The 21687-nt window shown below is 38.3% G+C and overlaps 4 protein-coding genes across 6 annotated transcripts; 3 read left to right on the top strand and 1 right to left on the bottom strand.

Moving 5' to 3' along the window:
- The first annotated feature begins 119 nt into the window (after nucleotides 1-119).
- Nucleotides 120-1779, top strand: LOC128734012 (enoyl-[acyl-carrier-protein] reductase, mitochondrial). Its single transcript, XM_053827965.1, has 2 exons — nucleotides 120-398; nucleotides 454-1779. The coding sequence occupies exons 1-2, from the start codon at nucleotides 185-187 to the stop codon at nucleotides 1305-1307; spliced, it is 1068 nt and encodes a 355-aa protein (XP_053683940.1). The 5' UTR covers nucleotides 120-184; the 3' UTR covers nucleotides 1308-1779.
- On the bottom strand, nucleotides 1570-4907 carry LOC128734010 (SET and MYND domain-containing protein 4). 3 transcript variants are annotated; one of them, XM_053827962.1, is made up of 3 exons: nucleotides 4764-4907; nucleotides 2423-3830; nucleotides 1570-2257 (listed from the first exon to the last, which is right to left on the bottom strand). In XM_053827962.1, the coding sequence occupies exons 2-3, from the start codon at nucleotides 3820-3822 to the stop codon at nucleotides 1894-1896; spliced, it is 1764 nt and encodes a 587-aa protein (XP_053683937.1). In that variant the 5' UTR covers nucleotides 3823-3830; nucleotides 4764-4907; the 3' UTR covers nucleotides 1570-1893. The 3 variants fall into 3 exon arrangements, with proteins under 3 accessions (XP_053683937.1, XP_053683939.1, XP_053683938.1); XM_053827964.1 differs by lacking the exon at nucleotides 4764-4907 and adding an exon at nucleotides 4532-4621; XM_053827963.1 differs by lacking the exon at nucleotides 4764-4907 and adding an exon at nucleotides 4527-4610.
- On the top strand, nucleotides 4749-8335 carry LOC128735489 (protein OSCP1). The gene is made up of 2 exons (XM_053829969.1): nucleotides 4749-4857; nucleotides 7389-8335. Exons 1-2 carry the CDS (start codon nucleotides 4749-4751, stop codon nucleotides 8333-8335), a joined length of 1056 nt encoding a protein of 351 aa, XP_053685944.1.
- A 2390-nt stretch (nucleotides 8336-10725) lies between these two features.
- Nucleotides 10726-14113, top strand: LOC128734013 (myeloid leukemia factor). The gene is made up of 4 exons (XM_053827966.1): nucleotides 10726-10878; nucleotides 11156-11719; nucleotides 11950-12171; nucleotides 12811-14113. The coding sequence occupies exons 1-4, from the start codon at nucleotides 10829-10831 to the stop codon at nucleotides 12890-12892; spliced, it is 918 nt and encodes a 305-aa protein (XP_053683941.1). The 5' UTR covers nucleotides 10726-10828; the 3' UTR covers nucleotides 12893-14113.
- Nucleotides 14114-21687: the final 7574 nt, after the last annotated feature.

Here is a 21687-nt window from a genome sequence, read left to right as displayed (position 1 = left end):
GATGTGGTTCATCCTATAGCACAGATCTAAGTGGAATCCACTTCATGAGAACGTGTTGATTTTTTACAGTGTATATGAGACGATGAAAATGAAAACATTTTCGTCATTTGAAGAGATAACACAATTTGTGCGAAACCGGTCAATTTGATCTGCAAACGATTGTTTTTCTGTAGTAATCTCAAATATGTCCCTATTATTGCGAAAAACTCGGTCTCTTCAGGTATGTTTTCAACGTCACATGAGTGTTGTTGCGTCTGTGCTAAGATTCAACGAATTCGGAGATCCTCCTAAAGTGGTAAAGCTCGAGAAAGAAACACTGCCTGAACCATCCTCTGGTGAGGTGTTAATCAGAACATTATACGCTCCAATAAATCCTGCCGATATTAATACTATACAAGGTATGCATAGACAGCTAAGCGTATTATTAAACTAGCATGATTTTATATTATACAGGAAAGTATCCGGTAAAACCTCCATTTCCGGCAGTCGGTGGTAATGAGTGCGTAGCGGAAGTTGTGGCAGTTGGTGATCAAGTGTCCCGACTGGCAGTAGGTGATCATGTGGTTACGTTTGCTACCGGGCTGGGAACTTGGCGTACACATGCAGTCTACAGCCAAGTTAATCTTATGAAGGTACCGAAAACAGTAGGACTAGCTGAGGCTGCCACACTGACAGTGAACCCGTGTACGGCATATCGCATGCTAAAGGATTTTGTTCCACTGAAAACAGGTGATTCAGTAATACAGAATGGTGCAAATTCTGCCTGTGGGCAAGCCATCATTCAGCTGTGTCGTGCCTGGGGCGTTGGTTGTGTTGGTGTAGTTCGAGATAGACCGGATTTTGGCAAACTAAGGGACTATCTTAAAAACCTAGGTGCAGCGGAAATCATTACGGAGGAGGAACTGAGGACGACAAAAATCTTCAAGGATGGAATATTCAAAAAACCTAAGTTAGCCTTGAACTGTGTTGGAGGAAAAAATGCCCTAGAAGTGTCCCGTCATCTCGATAACGGTGGGATCATGGTAACCTATGGCGGAATGTCACGAGAACCGGTTACGGCCTCAACGGCATCTTTGATTTTCAAAGATTTGAAGTACTGCGGATTTTGGATGACTCGGTGGACGAAGAAGAACAGCCAAAGCGTAAAACGAACGGAGATGTTTGATGAGTTGTTCGGATTGATCGAAAAGAAAGCATTGGTAGCACCAGCACATGAACTGATTGCATTTGAAGATTATGAAAAAGCTTTAAAAAACGCACTCGATATTCAGGGATTTATAGGGAAAAAATATTTATTTAAGTTTTGAAGGCACTTGATTGCGATGTAAAAATAAGTATAGTAGGTAATACCATCGCTGAAATATATGTTGCATTTTTGACTGTTAATTTGGTTTAATTTCTTTAACCTACCAGATAAAATCGAATTTTTTTATGGAACGAAACAAATGATACAAATGCTACTTTTTGTAAAAACCAGCCTAAAACTACATACAACAAAAACTAGTATTTGCAAAAGTAAAAATACCCTTAGGGTTTAAAAGGGTAAAAAGACGACTGTTTCTTCAAACGCAAGCGGTAAACAAACAAGTTTTAAAAGTAATATTAGGTATATAAATATACGCTTATTTAATACATGTTGCATTGTTTACTGAAATTCCAATGAAATATTCTAAAGTATAAATTGTTGAAGGAGATGCTACACAGCACGAACAAAACTTAACGCTAGAAAATATTGGTCGGATTGTTACTTTGTTGTTATAATTTAGTTGAGATTTAAGATTTGAGGTGTGTTAGAAGTTTTATACCTAAATAAATTGAGTTTTCAACGTCAATATTAAAATAAAACTTTTTTCTCTGGTTTTAAAATAAGGTTTTCTTAAAATTTCATATTATTCAGAGGCTACATACTTTCTTGTATTTGAGCTTACGAGTCTGGCACGCATAAACAATTTGAAAACAACGAAGTAATGCCTCCTGAACGGAGCTTAGCTCGTAGTTAGGATATTGATCATCGAACGCGTTCAAAAATTGGCAGTAGTCTGGAATTTTCTTCAATGCTGTTTTTATATCATGTTTCCTAAGTCCATCTAGTTCGTCATTAATGATTGGATTTTTTACGAAAGGCGGTAAATTTGCGTGCCCCAAATCGTAATACAACGGGTAATTATTTTTGCAGGCTTCACATTGGCAGCGGAAGCAGTATTGCCCACGAAGGCCGATTTGTCGCTCCGACAGTGTTTCTAGACAGTGATGATAACTGTGGAAGAACGAAAAAAATCTTGTATTTGTTCAACATAAAGTTATGGTCGTGAGTTATTGTTTTGTAAAGTTATAGAAATGTGGAATTAGCTTTGTATTAGTCAAGTATTTCTAAACACACAGATAGTAGGAATTAGAGATTACACGGTGTTTCCGAACTTACCCATAGTTATCGTATAGTTGATCTCCTTTTTTGATTGGTCTATTAATTAACGCTGCTACATGACCGTTGGGCAGTGTAATTCTGACTAAATTTGGCGCACAGGAGTGATTAATGTTACTTAGTATGGGAAAAGACCCGCATCCTAGGGGCGCTTGCTGAAACTGTTCATTTTCTTCTGGGCAATAGTCCATATACATCATCGAATGCATATTAACGGGTGCAGTTTGAGCATGGTGAAACAAGAGGTTTCTTATCAAATCTGAATGAGATTCGTTACTGCCGCATATATGTTTTAATGGACTTTTATTCAACAATATATCACTTAGAATGATTGCATAGACTGATCGTTGAGTCAAGTCACTAGCAGTACGTAAATTCTGGTTGGTAGCCAACTTATGGATTGTATTGTAGATTTCTTTGGCACTGATAGTGTTCCAGTCAAGTTGAAATGGATTAACAGAGAGATTTTCGATAGACTGAAGGTGTTTTTGCATTTCATTCAAGTCAAAATTGAATGTAGCAATGGCTGTTGTGGTGGTTCTCATAGCCATTAGAATTACTTTTGTAAATAATTGCTGCATATTTCTAATCCCGGGGCACTCGATTCGATGATAGCCTTGCTGAGCTTTCTGGCGGCAAATCTCCGAACAAAACATTGTAACGGTGCAATGAGAGCATGGAATTAGGGTCAGAAATCTGTCCTTCTGACAAAAATCACAATTAAGATAACGTAACTTTGCGGCAAGCAAAAACGAGAACGGTTTTTCTATTACCACCAAATCGCCTGCGCACAAGTTTCGGTTCGTAATCAAATATCTACCAAACTTATCATCCTCTTTCAATTCCAAGCAGTCGGAAACATGTGGCACTAACCTGTTTGGTTTGTTGCACAATTTCGGCTGTTTTTGTTCTTCGGATTCATCGAGATTATTGTTTAACATGCTCAAACAATCCGTTTTTCGTTTGTTCAATTTGGGTATCAAATGACCAGGATAGGGATTTTCCTCCGCGAGTCGAATATTCTCCAAGCAGTCACGATACTCTTTCAATTCAAAGCAAATCGCTGATCTATTAGCATAAGCAATAGCTAATGCCTCTGATCCTGGTTCACACAGAGCAATACTCTCATTATAGCACTCTATTGCTTTGATGTATCGTTTGATTTTCGGGTTGAAAAAATCGTTACCCTTTTTGCGGCAAACGATAGCTTTTGCTTCATTTTTGGCATCTTCCTTAAATTGTATCTGGTCCATGAGTCCGGATTCTTTTACTATTTGGTGGACATAATTAATAATTTCGATGTTTGTGCGACATGCTTTAAGATCACTAGTCACTTGAGTTTCCTTGCCAGATATCACAATTCGCCTCCATACCGCTGAGTACAAATCGTATGCGTCCATGGCTAGAGCTGAATAATAAAAGAATCAGTTACCTATCGAGATTTTAATCAATATTGTAACAACTTATGGAAGTAGTGCGGACAGGTATATAGCATATTACGAGAAAAGCAACTTTCCTGAAACTTGGTAATGATAACGTGATTGCACAATCACTAGAAAACCATGCCCCATGAATAAGTATAAATGCCATGACTAACGAATGCCATATGCTCATTAAAGCCAATGTGACGGGTGGAAATGAATAAATGACAAATAACAAAACTTTTCCATTGAATTCTATTTCTAGAAAACTACCAAAAAGTACTAAATAGGAAGATGCTTTGCCATTTCATATTTCTATGCCGAATTTGTTTAGCTTAAGCGATATTTTCGCAAGTAGGATCAGTTTTCTACTCAATAAAAAACCGCCGCTTCTTCAGTTTTGACTGTATTGCGGTTTTATGGCAATATTTCTTGACCGTGGCAAATCAATGCACTTACAAAATGATAGTCCCTAGAAGCTAGTAAACCTACCAAAATGAATACCTATACCTATTTATGCCGACCAAACATCTACCAAACAACCAAGTAGTCATTAGCGTAACCAGACCCCAAGGCGAAATGGAAATGTTGAGCAGAACAATTGAACCAACTTAAAAATTACTACCTAATGTGTACACTATAAAATTAAGATAGTAACAAAAATGTTTCCTAACTATCCAAACCTTACTACAATGTTTCCAAGATGTAGTTTAAATGCCAATTGGAGGGAGGTCGGATGCTCTCTTTTGCGGCATCCTTGGTACGTCAGTGAATATGGCTCACCATGGTTTCCGTTGCCACAAACAAACTTAGTTTCGGAATCCCTAAACCTAGGCCAAGAAGAATATTCGTCTCGACATTGCTGTGATTAGTTTTAAAATTTTCAAAACTATAAACTAGTAAACATGACTGTTACTAACCTTTTTATAATCCTAAATTTGGGTTCTGAAATGTTATACGTGATTGACCAACGTTTGAAGGCACAGGCGATACCGCTGGATAAGTCAGCTCAAGGTAGGTGCAAATCAATATATAATAGCATTAAACCGCAGAACTGATTAAACTTCTGCTAGAAATATAAATGATATCGCAATTGACGAACACAGCAAGTAAAATGTTCTACATGAATCGCATGCTTTGCGTGCACTATCCTTTTTAGCTTAAGATAGAAATATCTTATTTTTGATTATCAAAGATCATAAACTTTTATTTTGATACATTTACTGCCGAATAATGTTGCGCAACATAAAAGTTTTGTATCTATGTTGCAAACAAAGATGCCAAGTGATTTTCCGGTTTGGGGTTTCGATTCGAGTGCTTGTGAGTTGCTCGATTATTTGCATTGCATTTTTCTTCAGAAAAATTATTAAAAACGTATATTTATTTCTAGGAAATAGGTATCCAGGAAACACGCTTTTAAACTGTTATACCTATTTCTTTAAATTTATCAATAAAAACTTGAACGAGAGAATTCGTATTCATTTTATAGTTAAAATAATTTATTTTCTTCTTAATCGATTATAACATTTCAATGAACTACCGGTTCCAAAGGCATGCCACGAATGGAGGCAAAGTCCAGCTTACTGTCTATACTTTCATCTAGCTGGCCAATTACTGCAACATTGTCTCCCCGTATGATATGAAGTCCGAGAACGACTTGCTCGATGCCGGAAGTCATAGAATAAACGCGTTCATGCGACTCATCCAGGATTATGTTTATGGTTTGATCAAATCCTTTAAGCGTTCCGACGAAATTTCGACCATCTGCGGTAATAATCGATACCGTGTTATTCACATAAGATTCCAGTCCGGACATAGTGCTGTAAAATATTAGAATGTGATTCGTTTTAGAAACTTACTTAACGTATGTCTTCAGCTTACATTAAATTTTCGGTATTTAAAACGATCTTTTGGATTCTACAAAACGTTTAGAATTGTTGACAATCCGCCGCGGCATTCGTTGCTTATTGTTTTGTACTTTTTGGAATTTTTGCGTGCAAAGAGAGGAAAAGAAAACACAAAATTGAATAGCTGTCAGTGCTGTCATTACGTTCAGAGATGCCAGATATTCTGATAATGCCACTAAACTGGAACTGCTCGAAAAATGAAAACTGATAATAGAGATCGCTCACATTTGCCAGTTCGTCTCGTATACGTAAACGCGATTTGTATTCATCGAGAATTTTTTTTTCATAGCGAATTCGTTCCGCGATGCACACAAACCACCAATGCAGTCACATTGGACTATTTCCTAGACCTAGCGGTCCTCCAGATAAATATTTTCAGATGAAAATCAACACTCGAGCTTCTTTTGAGTGTACTTTCATGATAAAGTAATCATTTTCTCGATCGCATCGTTTTACGATGTTGCCCGTTAGAGGGTTCAGCCAGTGGAAGACGAAAATCATTCTGTACCTTGGTGACCTTGGTGTACCTTTTTCAATACGATTTTGAGTTGTCCAGTCCGACCCCCCGGCACATCGCCATTTTTCTATGACTAAAATCTAAACGTCAAAAGCACTGGGCGGGAAATCAGTTCATAGAAATTCTATGGAGCGGCCATTGTTGTTTGGGGCCCAGCATCGAGGGGCCCATCAGTATGGGGGTACTGTCAAATCATATGTGAGAGTGTATTGGTGACACCGGGCTGGTCCAGTCCCATTAGTAAGTGTCAAGAGTTGTTATGATGAGGTGGGCACATTTAAAATAGTAAATATGTCTATCACATATTGAATATTTATGAAGGAAGTGATTTACCGTGTGGAAAAATCACATTAAACTAGTTAAAAGCATAGTAAAAGTTGCACAAATATTGCTGTATACAATGTAAATTTGTATGTCAACCGCTAGTTTTACAACGAATAAGGAATGCATATGTTTTTTAGTTTTCATAAAATTTAGAAATTTCGCATGAAATAAAAATGTTTTATAGTAACGTAACAAATCAAACCACTTATTTAGTTGAGTAGATTTGGCTATTATAAGATAATAAGAGTGTATTGTAATTTGACAGCGAGTTCAAATCAAGCAGCTAACTGTTGTGAAATGCTATATTTCATTTTTGCACACACTGGAATGTGCACATGCTAATGAAAATCTTTATTAATCACAAAAGTGTAGAAATTGATGTTATTTATGTTACGTACCCAGGTAACCAATAAGCATTAGTGCTTATACTAAATCAATCATTTATTAGCATCGCTGGCGTTTTATACAGTAGGTTGCTGTTTATCAGCCTTTTGACTGCATAACTGTTGTAAATTGGCATCCACAATTCTATTTAAATTCTTCTTGTCGGTAACTAGCTGCAAATAAGCCTTGTCAGCACTAAAAGAGGGTTAGTAGTAAAGTAGCCGCATATTTTGCCAAAATAGCATTTAAGTAGTATTTAAGGCTTATTGGCTTGCATTTAAATTGCATTGGAAATGCTTATTGGTTACCTGGGTACACTTCGCTGCGTATGCCGGGTTGTCCCTGCTTTCGGATAAAACACAATGTACTTATACCAATAAAGTTACAAAACTTTTCTCTTATTGGTTTTACAGTTTTACGTGAAATCACCGAGGTGCTACTGGATCCTAAATTTCTTCACTATATATCTACAGCTTATCAGCATAATATGTTAACTGTACAGCAGACTAGAATTTTATTAACAGATATCGCCTGCTGTTCTCTTATGCGCCTTGACGTTAGCTCTATGGACAAACTCTGGGATTTGATGATTATGATTTTCAAGTGGCAAATGTTTCTCACCAATAAAAGTTCGCAGGCACTTATGGATTTAACTTTCCGCCATCTGGACGGGATTGGTCGTCTAATTCCTGAAATGAGGAAACAGATTCTTATCGATAATGTTAAGAAATCATTAATTGAAATATGGGAGACACTGTGCGAGGATGATCAAACAATAGTTCATCGAAAGGTATATAAGTGGCTTAAACCATATTCAACTAAAATCTCCATTTTAATTCGCATGGGATTGCAAAAATCAAATGGGGAATTTGAAACAGCGCTGGAAAACAACATCTTTTACAACTATTACATTAACAATATCGGAGAGAATATTTATGCTAAAACAGCAAATCTTCAAGCCTTAAAAGATCAAATCCATAACAAAGAAAAACAAAAGACAAGTTCTGAACAGATTCTGGAAGGAAGCCATGAAATTGATAGTCTTGTCGAACAATTAAATATACATAATGATGCTGATGAAACGATTGCGACAGAAGCACATGAAACTAACCTCTCGAAATCATGTTCCATCCATGGAGGATTACAGGAGATTGTAATTGATCAGGATGTTGAACGGGTGACAAACTCTCAAGAAGTGGAACCCAACACAGCTTTAACCGATGAAGAAAGTAATCTGGTAAAATTTATGAAGAAAATAAAAATGGAAAATAATGAGCTTGCAGCTATGGACGACAAAGCTTCAGATCCCAATGAAGAATTACTAAAAATGTTTGATCAAGATTTTGATTTAAAGGAGTAACTTTTTTAATAATAGCCACATATACGTCTTAGTTTCTAGTCATGGTCATTCTTATAACTGACGTACGTACTCGCGTAACAGGATTCGTAGTTGTTTTTCAGTAGTAATCAAATTAATGAGTGTCAACGAGTTCAGCTCTAAAGGAAAAATAGGTCTTTGATACCAGTCTTGATGATAGTAGTCTGAAATGCGATATAGTTAGATTAAAACAAAACAGACATCCGAACGAAGTTATGCTTTATGGTGTAAACTTGCTCGTTTATGTAAACTTTAGGCAATTAAGAATAATACCTTCGATGCCGCGAAAGTTAAAATCGATTGATTTTAACGTGATTGTAACGTTCTGTAATAGTGGCACGAAATAAATTTTTTGCAAGTGATTTGATTTAACTCTTGTGCTCTGTACTTGATTTAGCTCTAGTGATTTGATTTCTCTGCATATTAACACAGAGCAGACTAACAGGCTCGAACTCGAAGAGAGCATAAAGTTACCCATCTTCCCTCATTCTGAATATTAAAAATAAATTCGCCGTACGCGCGATTTGTTGTTGCTGTGGTTAGATTTTACATTGATTTTACACGTTTGTTTTTATTTTCCCCCAGTTATACCCCGGTAAAAAAACATACGTTTGAGTAAAAAACGATAAGTTTTTATAGTCTTTTGCAGTGGGCTTAGCTTGCTATGTCGAATTTGGCACCTTACTCGACTTCGCGGTTTGAAAGTGCCTGCTTCGAAGACCCCATTATTAACAAGACTGGCCTCTCTATTAATTTTTCATATTATTTCCATGCGTCGTCATCAGCGGCATTTCTTTTAGCGATTGAAGGATCGGTTATTGGGAGGATTGTTAGTTGCGTATTTGCCCAGATAACACAAAATCGTAATAGAAAGTTCACATTAAATCGTTTTCATGTCAATTTCACATTGGAATTGTATAATGATTAGAGTATGTCAAATCGAAATGAACAATAAGTTGTTTTGCAGTCGTGCGTGTCTTCATATACGATTTATGACCGTGAATTATAAAGCAGGATAGACAATTGCAATATTTTATTATATTTTAATCATATATTCAGGAGTATTTAGTTGCGTGTTATAAAAACTGCGCAAAATAGAATTACAAATAGTTGTCAAAATTTTCGCATGTATATCGCCTCCACTTTGGTACATATATGTTCTTATATGGCGTGAAATATAACTTTTTCGTTCAGATATGATTTCGTATACCTCAGTTGCAATCGAGATATACAAACCAAATGATTTACTGGGTGCTTGCGGGCCATACTCCAACTAAAAACATTTGAACGCTAAAATTCTATCGTTCCGAAATTTCTATCAAAATTAGGTCAGTCGGCGCAATTAGCGAATCATGAGTGCTACAGTGACTCAAATAACTAATTCAGGCTGTGGCTTTTGGTGATTTGGTTCAACTGTCCAGATAATCACAATAATAAATTTGTGGATCTGGCAAGCTTCTTGCATCAATATATTGCAGCCATTTGCAGCGAGGAACCACTTTTTAGTAAAAATGTGCTGCAAAAAAGTGCTTTAATTAACAGTTCAGAAATATGTTAAATCTGCACTGAAACGAGAACTATAGTACCTGGTAACATTTCCCTGAAAATGCTTGTTTTCGAAAGTACCATGATTTTACCAGGATTCTTGTACAAGCAATATGTTCTCGGTCAATTTTACTACCTTTCATGATAAATTTTAGTAATTTTGACCACGATTTTGTTATTTTTACTATACATCGCGGTAACGCATAGTAATTTTGGCCTGAGCAATGCTTAAGCTAAACAGAAATCTCTTTAGCTAAAATTTAGTGGTGCGTCTTCTTATTTCTACGTTCTAATTATAGTATATGTTCTACCGGTTCTACGGGTTCTACCACAGAGAACAGACTACCAGGTAATTGACAAAAAGTGTGTAAAAGGTTTTTATGTAATCTACGAGTAATCCTTCAATAGAGCACCCCTCGAGCAGTAAGTGGCAAACTAAATCTTGATGTCGCTGCCATCGCTGCTATGTAACTCCAGCACAAAGAAATATTGATAAAGGTACATGAATATTTTTTAATGCGTTTGGCAAACTATTTCTGGAGGGCGCTACAGACAGATTTTACACACAAAAAATCGATTACTTCCTTCGAGCCTGTTAATCTGTTCTCTGTGGTTCTACCATGAAGTTTCTTTTTGTGTGATGTGTTCAGGTTTAAGTGATTTATCTTGGATTTATCCGAAATATTTGTAGAAAACAGAATAAACTGTACATTGGCAACTTTGTTTTCGAGCAGCATGTACATAAAAAAAATTGTAAAATACCAGGCAACTCTGGTGTCAAATCTTCTGTAAAAAACAGTTTTTATCAGGTAAAGTTGGTAGTGCATTTTAATTTGAGATTTATGAAAAGAAGTTTGTGGAAAATTTGTGTAAAATACTGCAAAAAGTACTGCTGATTATAAGAAAATTTAAACCAAGCGATACTGTAAAATGTCTCTTTTTGGAATGATGGGTGATTTAGAGGATGATCCAATTTTTGGGTAAGATTCGTTCAATAGCACCAAGATCAAATTGTTTTAAACCTCTGTGGATTCCATTGTTTAAAATTAACAAAAATCAAGTGCAGCGTCAATTTTAATGGATACGGTAAATATCCAATGTGGCATTCTATCTGCCACCATACCGCAATGAAATAGGGTACAGTTATAAATTTTACCAGCATGTATTGCATCAGTTTATGTAAACATTGAAAATGTTTCTATTTTCTCGACTCCAGGCTATATTTACTACGAAGATTATTTTTTATATACTTCGCAGGCATCATATGCGTTCGATGAGGCAAATGAATAACATGATGAACTCATTGTTTGCGGATCCATTCGGAATGTTAGGTGGACTGGATAGTATTGCAGGCCCATCGCTCATGAGCCCTCGTGGAGGATCCGCTATGATGCCTTTCATGGGACCGACCATGAATATGAATCGTTTGCTGAATAGCAATGATGGACCGTCTTATTGTACCAGTAGTGTATTTTCGATGACTTCGGGTCCCGATGGACCTCAGGTTTATCAAGCCACTTCAAGCACACGCACTGGACCGGGGGGAGTCAAGGAAACGCGCAAAACCGTTCAGGACAGCCGATCTGGCACCAAGAAAATGGCGATCGGACATCACATCGGGGAGCGTGCTCACATAATCGAACGCGAACAGAATGTTCACACAGGATCTCAAGAAGAGCGGCAGGATTTCATTAACCTGGACGACGAAGAAGCAGAGGATTTCGATCGGGAATTTCAGACCAAAGTACGCAGTTCTCTAAGTCTCTCTGGCGGTAGACGTTCAGGACCCGAAATCATGGAGCTACCATCAAATCAGCCAAAGTGAGTATTTAAACAGCTTAAAGAAGTTTGTAAAGATAATTAGGAAATGAACCAAATTTTGCGTATTAATTTGGAGAGAACGTATATTAGATTCTTATATTGATGTTTGCTTTTGCATTGTCTAAAAATATTAATTTTAAACAAGATAAAATGGTGTGATTCCCACACAAGTAGAAATTTCATCGAAGCCATAAATTGTCTGCAACTATTCTTCATTACAAATTGTCTAGCCCACCGCATATTCGTGCTATAACAAACAGTCCGTACAACGTGACATCTCCGAGTAGCAGTGGCCAGTACCAGCAGCAACAATCGACGACGACACCGTTAGCCACTAACCGTAATCGCATAACTGGTGCACCGTCAGTAACGTCCCGCAGGGGTATCCGATCGCCGGCTTCATCCCCGCTAGCGCTACCTCCAGCGAGCGGAAGTGGACACATTACAACAAGGTATAAGCGTTCAATTTAATCTTGTTAACCAAACTACGAATAGGTTTTGCGCTCTGTGCGTTTTGGCGCCAATGCACGATCTTAATCTTAATGTGAAAGGAATGCCGTGCGCACCTCGTAAAAGCTTTTTGCTTTACCGATATAATTTCTTAATTTTTCAAAGCTAACAATAACACGTTTATTGCGGTAGATCGTATCGGTTTATAGGATCTGTAGATGGTATTGACATAGGTACTGCTCAAGCCGTAGTACTCATACTAATTCTGTTTGAAAGCTGACAAAACTGTACTGACCGCGTAACTCTAGGACAACCTGGTCAAATCTCACTTGAAGTTGAAGGGATAGGTTTTTTGAAGGAAACAAAATAACCCATTTTTCGCATTGATTATACTCAAAAAATCGTCGTGATTCATGGTGAATTATTAAATACATGCTAGAACGACTCCAAGTGATACCAAGTGACAAACATGAATTGATAGGTGATGTCATATAGTATCACCCGCTGTGTACAGGTTCGGAAGCCGTCCAGTAACATTCCCGGGCTTAACAGGTGTCATGATTATAAGTGACTGATAAGCATATTTTGAAACTATTTAACAGCTGTATTGAAATTTTTTTATTGCTTGCTCTATTTTTCAGTGTGCACCCGCATCCGTATAACATGGCTGGTAGAAAGAATCGCTCTATCAAAGGCCCTTCCTCTTCACCGTATCATCAGTAAGAGAGCTGCAAAAGCCAGCTGCCCCCAGATAGCAAAGGACGATCACAGCAGTGTGAGACCGATATGAAAATCAAATTCGCGATTCCCAATCTACTGAATTTTCCTGCAAACCGACCGGCAAATGAAAAACCGAACATCGGACATTGTTCGAGCTTTGCAACAATTCTATTCTACTGTTTAATCTTAATATCATTATCGAAAAGACGTGGTTCAGTGCTTCATTCGACTGCTCTTTTGTGTCAAATAACTGATCCCAATTTCAAAACTATGTAGATTTGATTAAGTACACAGCAAGCAACATTCAAAAATGTTATAGCTGATGGTTGCGTCTCGTCTATGTTAGTATTCTAGAATGAGTTGAAACTTATTTTCGTCGAGTAATTGTTATTTTTTTCAAATGAGTTCATGTTATCTTTCTAAACAGGAATGTTCATTAGTACAATAGATACGTATTTACCAAGTCGATTGAGGTTGTTTTGTTTTAGAAGTTAATATCCATATATCTTAAACTGAGAATCTTTTAACAACGGATTTTCATTAAAAGTGTTTTAATGAAAGAGTCCGCTTTCTGCTAATCAACTGTCAAAGATTGTATGATCAAAGAGGTAAATATAGACATGCTGCACGACTTAGATAATATTTAAGTGGTGATAGCCATGAATGCTGGATTATCCGGAAGGGTTTTGCTGTACAAACCTTTATTTAAAAAAAGTTTTCTTATATCTTCCGTGATGTTCTGTATTGAAGTCTTTAACAAATATTTCTCAATTATTTTAAAAAGAGGCGAAACACATCACCATGTTCCGAATTATATGGTACAATATTTCCTTGCGACAAGCGTTTATCATTTAGGCTATAGAAAGTGTAGTTTTTCAATGTAACCAATGCGGTGAAAAGCCGGATGAAAAAAAAAAAAATATTCCTAGATATGAATGAAGGTTAATCCCTAACAAACACGAGAGAAGGAAACTTTCTTTCTTTATTCATAAGATTTGTTCAGTGAAGCCGAGCAGAACGTTAGATTAGCTATTAAAATTTGATACCTATATGTATATGGTTGGCCCGAAAATGGCAAATCAAAAGCTAAACCTTGAATTGCGGAAGGATGTGGCTGCATAATTATTGCTAGTATAATCAGTAGAGTAGCATACGTTTTGTTCTTTAATTTATGGAGTGTTTGTAAGAGGACAACTATATATAAACAGTAAAATAAAATGATAGAAGCATATTTATGTAGTTTTATTTAACTGTTTAAAGATGTGCGCTGTCGCTACTCGCATAACAGTCTAATTTCTATAGGAAGCTCCATAAACAATGGGATTGTTATACAAGTAGCCGCAGTACACCTGCTTTTGAATACTTTGGTTTTATAATAACTAATACTAAACTAATTTCTCTAGTCCATCTTAATTATGCAAAACATTGGTCTACAAAGGAGGCCTTCTAGGTAGCTCGCGTCACAGCGGGCCAAATTTTTACCATTCGACAGAAATGTCAGCGGTACAACCTGCCCACGTATCACATCTTTATTACCTTCAAAGCAGTCGCGGGCTTTCCGACACAGCCTTCATCGCCGCCTTTACGGACTTAACTATTCGCTCCCATGGTCCTCCCATGTGTGGAGCTGCCGGAACGTTGAAATGCCAATGGGTATATGCATTGGTTAATGTAGCTGCACAGTCCTCCACGACTCGCTGTGGCGGTTCACGAGTCGGGGGATGTCGACGAGCCCCTCGTCACGGCGAAAAAGTGAACAACTTAACTTTCATCACAAACAAGTGAGCAGAAAATATTTGGTACGTTAAGTGATTGTAATACTGCATAAAATTGCATTGAGTTTGTAACCTAAAACGGCACTTACTATACGTATTTGTAGAAAATCCTCGGTGAAACCACTGGTCGCAGACGTAGAGCCTGGAAAATTACGCAAAGAACACTGAATATGTAATTGATTATACTTACCTATCACAATATATTAATCGCTAAAATATCTAATAAAATTACACCTTTAAAGCCGCCAAGTACGCGTACGGTGTTATTCGTAACAATCTGCTTGCAGACTCTGAACTGAAGGTCCGCGACTCTTAAGTTGTCAGCAGACGACATCGAGTTGTACTCAAAAGTTGAAAAACCTATCCGACGCCGCTGTCCTTCAGGAGGAATTATCTTTGCGAAATGGTGTGTCGACAATCGCATGCTGCAAAAAACCCCATCAATTGTGAAGTCATCACATTTTCTAGAAAGTTGAACCCATTCGATTTTGACTACAGGCTGTCAACTGGCTGAAAACCGCTTGAAAGCACTTTATTGTGCATTAATCCGCTCCAATCTTGAATATTGCACTCCATTTTAGAGTCCCTACTATTAAAATGCAATTAGACGAATCGGAGCGAAGAATCATTCGTTTTCCTATTCGCTTACTTCCGTGGAATTACCCCTTCCAACTGCCAAGCTACGAACAACGCTGTTGACTCATTAGCTTAGACTCCCTGCATATCCGTCGTGATTGGAGTAGAGCGATAATTCACCCTTATTCTGCGAGTCACGTGACTCAATACAATTGTCACTTGCCGTGACTCGCCAGCGCCACAGCGAGTCGAATGGGGTGATGTCACCTAAGTGATAACCGTGTCACCCGAGTCACCTAGGTGGCAAACCGTGTAACCTACGTGACAAAGCGTTGGTAAACGGCCGGATAATGCGGAATATAGACCCCATAGTGGTCGTTAGCCTCTTATCCAGCAACTCCGATCCCGACCTCCTCGTGGTACCAGCCGGAATACGAGCAACCTTAGCGGAGATCGGGTAACCAACCCCGGTGGAAACTAAGGTCGTATACTAACCGGGAAGGAGGTAGTGAGTCTCGGCACTATAAGATGGCAGCCCCATCACGAGACTCGGTAGTGTTGCCCCAGTACGGCTACACACCTAAACAACACAAACTAACAACATTCAAGCATATTCGGAGCGGAATATTCGGCATCGAGCTAGGCGACGGAATAAGGACGACGAATGGAGACTCGGGACTTGGAACTGCAGATCGCTAAATTTCGCAGGTTGCGAGCGGGTGCTGATTGAACAGCTGGAACCCCGCAAACTCGGCATCGTAGCTCTGCAGGAAATCTGTCGCAAAGGAGAGAAGGTATGGAAGATACGTGGCGGTAAGGCCCAGTTTTACCAGAGCGGTGGCGCTACCAACGAACTGGGAACGGGCTTTGTAGTGCTGGGCGGAATGCAGGATCGCGTGATAGATTGGAAGGCGATCAACGAGAGAATGTGTGTATTGAGGATAAAGGGTCGTTTCTTCAATTATAGCATCATTAATGTGCACTGCCCGCACGAAGGTAGACCCGACGATGAGAAAGAAGCGTTCTACGCGAGGCTGGAGACAACGTACGACAGCTGCTCGTCACGGGACATCAAGATCGTCATCGGGGATATGAACGCCCAGGTCGGTAGGGAAGAAATGTATAGACCGGTGGTAGGACCCCATAGCCTGCACACCGACACAAACGATAACGGCCAACGATGTATAAACTTCGCAGCTTCCCGAGGCCTGGTGATCCGAAGCACCTTTTTCCCGCGCAAGGATATCCACAAAGCCACCTGGAGATCACCTGACCAACGTACAATGAACCAAATTGACCACGTTCTCATAGAGGGCCGGTTCTTCTCTAACATCACGAACGTACGCTCCCGGTTGGTTGGGGCAGAATACGCTCGGCCATCGGAGAGGCCGCTACCGCGGCACTAGGTATTGAGCCTCGGAGTACACAAAATGATTGGTTTGATGGGGAATGCCAACAAGCGGTGGAGGAGAAAAAAAATGCTTGGAAAAATTATCTAAGTATTGCCACTAGAGAGAACCTGGCCAAGTACCGACGAGCTAGGAACAAGTTGACCACGATCCTGAGGAGAAAAAAGCGCCAAAAGGAGGCCAGGGATCGTGAAGAATTGGAGCAACTATTCCGAGCTAATGACACGCGCAAGTTTTATGAGAAGGTAAACCAAACTCGGAAGGGCTACACACCGAAACCTGACATGTGTAGGGACGAGGGAGGGAATCTAATTACAAACGAGCGCGAGGTGGTCGACAGGTGGAAGGAGTTCTTCGATGAACACCTCAATGGCGAAGTCGCAGAAGGAGGCGGAACAGAAATTAACCTAGGAGCGCCCATGGAAGATAGTGATGTCCTATAGCACCTGATCTCCAAGAAGTCTGTAATGTACCTTTCCAATCATAAATATACTTTGATGTAAATTCCTAGCAGTCGACCTAATATCCAAACCCCTTCGGGGGAATTACATAGTAAACAAATACATAAGCTGTAGCTGTTCAGCAAACCTGTGCAATAGCTAAGAATAAATCAAGCATTCGTGATTAGAACGTTAACCGAGTACGACGCGTATTTTGTTTGTTTATAAAACTGCCCGAAAGTCCGCAAGTTACAGTGGCGACGAGAAAATTTGGTTTCGCGTGTGAATAGTTTATATTGGTGCGAAGGTTTCTTGCTACACAGACGTGTACCGGCAAGTTTTTCGTTGGTTTGCAATGACGCAGCAGCTTGGGGAAAAGCTTTTTCCGTGGTTTTTCCGAACAGGTTTTGTTCAACGTTTGTGGCGGAATTGTTTCCTATTCAACTGGTAAGTCTATTAAACAAAGAAAGCCTTAGAAAGTATGGAACGTTTTGTATATGGAGAAAGCATAATAGAAAGTGTTTAGTTACACAATCTTAGCATTGTACTAATTGTTTCTTTTGTGTTTTTTTTCTTGTTTTTGATAACTAGCCGGTCGCTAGCGACGCTTATTTAATAGCATCGGCTAAATAATAGCATGCTAAAGGAAAAGCAGTAGGATAGACTCGGACCAAACGGAACATCATCGTTCGGAGTTTCAGGACTTTTTGTGGAAATGGCAGTGGATGCTTTTGGGAAGTTTTTTTCCGGGCAGTTTTCATCGTTTAAGCTGGTGCAGAGTAGTTCTACGATTTTATCGCCGGTCGCAAGCGACGCTTGAAAGCATCGGCTAAATAGTAGCATGCCATGGAAGGAACAGCAGTAGAAGAGATTAGAGCCATACGGAACGCCACCCGGAATACAGTTTTTTGAAAAATTTTCGTGGCAGGAGAAATGAAGAAATATTTTAGAGGCTATGGATTTTGGATTAATCAGCTTTGCGCTTTTAGCGGCTGCTTGTCAATTGGCATTAGGTTAGCATAAAGGTATGTAAGTTGGTTTATTGTTTTTTTTTGCTTGACTATTTGATTTAGCGGGTTTGATCAGGTGCAGACATGACGCAAATGGGAAGCATGTGCTCTTACGTCATAGGCACGTCTTTTACCAATTATGTGGAGTGTTTTGAGTGTTTTCCTGCAACAATATTGCAGAAGATAAATGATAACATATTTTAATGAGTTGTTATGGTATGCCTAAAATATATATTCCTAAAATATTAGGAAGTATATGGGTAAGAGTTTAAGTCAATGACAAGCAGGCTCAAGTGGAGCTCATTGTGCTAAACAGTTTAATATCGTTTCATTTTTTATGGGAAGGGATAGTCTTGATGTGTTTTGTAAAGGATGGAGACAAGGTTTCTGTTTCTCTAATATGTTTTTAAATGAAAGCAAATTATGATTATAAATTGAAAACATTTATTTTCCCATCATTGGCTGAATCGGGTTAGTACTTCGTGAAATTGCCCTCATATTTAAAAAAATAGAAATACGAAATACCAAGTAAAGCAAAATAGATCCGTTAAAAACAATAATACGTAAAAAGGGTTAGACATCAAATTTAATGAAACTTTTTGATATGCTTTTCAGATATCGACAGAATCAGTCTTGGTCTCGGCCCATAGGGGCAGATCAGACTCGTGCTAAATTCTGAACGTGGGCGTGATGGGGCGCTTCAGATGCTGGACCAGCAGACGGCTGAACATATTCGAGGTACAAGAAAGCGATATGCGGAATCCGAGGACGAGGAGCTGTTCTGTGGATTTCCACCAGTATTCGAGATACCACCGCCAGTCAGAAATGAAGTACATCCTAAAGTATTTCGTTTCGAATGATTGTAGTGATTTAGGAGTCTCTAGAAGGCATCCTACTGAAAGTTTAAGAAGAAGGTCGATAGAAATTTTGTGCATTTCAAGTACAATACTTGAGTTTTGAGAATTACAAATTTGTATAGTTTATAAGAATGAATTTAGATCGGTTTAATGAATGTTAATAAGTTGTATCTTAAGAGGGAAGATATTGTAATGTACCTTTCCAATCATAAATATACTTTGATGTAAATTCCTATAGCAGTCGACCTAATATCCAAACCCCTTCGGGGGAATTACATAGTAAACAAATACATAAGCTGTAGCCACAGACTAACAGACGTAACACTGAAGGTTCGTTCCATCGCCAAGAAAAACGTTCATTTCAAACCTGCATTCATAAAACCATCGCCGCGCGAAAACGTCGTTAGTGGCGCTGCTAGTATAAAATATTTGACGTTTATTCGCGAATACGAAGTTGCTGATATTTGTTTATAGATTTATGTGTGAAAAAAAGAGAGGGAAATATTTTTGGTTTTGCCATCACGCCATCGTTGACAGTTCTGAACGAGTTTTCTTCTAAGTGCGAGCAGCCAGCAAAATTTCTTCTTGCTTCGTACACGCGAATCACGATTTTTTCCGCCTGTTCAATTTGTTTATAAATCGTATATAGAAAGCTCATCATGGGAAGAAAATGTGAATATTATTGCTGTAAAAATAACGATTCAAAACAACTAAATAAAGTTTTTCACGGTTTCCCTCGCGATGAAAATAGGTAAAATGCTCTTTCTAAATAAGCTACGGAAAATAAACAATATTATTTTATAGTTGTGCAATTTGGGTACAGTTTTGCAATTCGGAACAGTTATCCGAAATTTTCGCAAAAGAAGGAATAGAATCTGTTCGGAAATTAAAAGTTTGCTCTGATCACTTTGCTTCAACGTGCTACGAAAACCCTTCGCTCCTGAAAAAACAGTAACAAGAACTGATTAAAGCGAATTTGAAAACAAAATTAACCATTTTATTATCTTCTATAGACTCAAAAAAACAGCGGTTCCATCAAGATCCGGAGAGTATGACAACAACTGGCTGAAACTTGAAGCTATAGACGATGTGTGGGACACGCCGACCGAGGGGAATTTTTCGGAGGTATCTGAAGCTGGAGAAGATGCATCAGTGCTCAGGCCAGATGGCCATGTAGAATCTGATCCCCACAACATTAAGGAACAAATTTGGGATAAATACCAAACTATCGCCCTAGAGGTCCAACACGTCCAAAGTGATTCTGAATATAACACAGAGTGGTAATATCGACAATCAATTCACAAACCACATTAAGCAATACCTTTGTATTTTAGGCTCGATGAAACGATTGGGCAGTCACAGGCGAGGATATTTAATTCGAATTGGCTTAAGCTAGAAGTAGTAGACAATACTTGGGACTTCAATGGACACGCAACATATTTACCGGAACCGAAAGTACTTGATATAGGAGATGACTTAAATGATGTAGTAAATGTCGGTGACCAAATACCAAAGTTTGAGCACGATAATTCATATTCGATTAACTATGATGAAAGAACTGCACCTCACTGCGACCTTGAAAAAAAATCTACCTCAGTTTGCATGTTGCATACAAATCGGAAAATCAAAGAGGAAATAGCACAAATCGAGAGTGATCCTCCATATAATACAAATAACTACAATAGTAGCGAATACATTACAAAATGCGCCGATGAAAATAACAATATTAATAGATTAGAAGATGAAAACAATTCGATGGTGGATTACAAGGCTATGTACCATGCACAACTTCAACGTAATTTTGAGCTACGGGATGAACTATGTAACGTAAAGCGTTCTTTGCGACATTCTGTGCGTAAAAATAACTGGAGAATGAAATCTATAATGCACAAGAACACTAAAATAGCTACTTTGAAACATACGGTCAAACTACTAAAGAAAGAAAAAAATCATGATGTACAACTTGGTCAAGCGCTGAAAAAAAATCCTGTATTATTCAACAGTATACTAAATTCCACAAAAAAGCCCAAAGCACGTCGTTACAACGAGGCAACCAAAAAGTTCGCACGAAGAGTCTATTTATATGGACCATCTGCTTTCCGTTATTTGCGTCGATCAAATGTATTGAGTCTGCCCACAAAGATGAGCATCGGAAGATGGAATTCAGATGTTTCGTTAGAACCTGGTCTTAATATAACTATTCTAAACCAATTGGCAATGAAGATAAAAAAGTTTTCCAAAAAAGAAAAAGCTGTTACAATTTCAATTGATGGAATGTCTATTAAACCAGAGCTTATGTACAACGCTAAGACTGATTTGTTCATTGGTTTTCCAAGCCATGGCAAAAAGAAGAAAATTGAAAAAAACGATCCTATGGTACTGGCGACTGAGGCAGTAGTAATAATGATAGCTGGAATCAGTACGTTGGCAGATAGTCACTGGGAAGCATCCACAACATTAGGTAAAAATGGTAAACGATTCAAGCAGGTAAAATAAATATTGTTTATTAATACATTTAATTTAATAAACAAACAAAATAAAAAATTTCAGGCTGTAGGATACTTTCTTGCTCATCATACATTAGGAAGTAAAATTCAGCTTCAATTGATAAAGGATACTGTCCATGAACTTAGGCTTCGTACTATGTATCCATTAGTTCTGACAATGGACCAATGTACCACAAACGTTAAAATGTTTAAAGAAGCAGGCGCCACACGATCGAACCCTGTAG

The sequence above is a fragment of the Sabethes cyaneus genome, chromosome 2, assembly GCF_943734655.1.
Source record: "Sabethes cyaneus chromosome 2, idSabCyanKW18_F2, whole genome shotgun sequence".
NCBI classification, from domain to species: Eukaryota; Metazoa; Arthropoda; class Insecta; order Diptera; family Culicidae; genus Sabethes; species Sabethes cyaneus.
The sequence above is the reverse complement of the archived record's forward strand: the minus strand, read 5'-3'. Positions and strand labels throughout refer to the sequence as shown.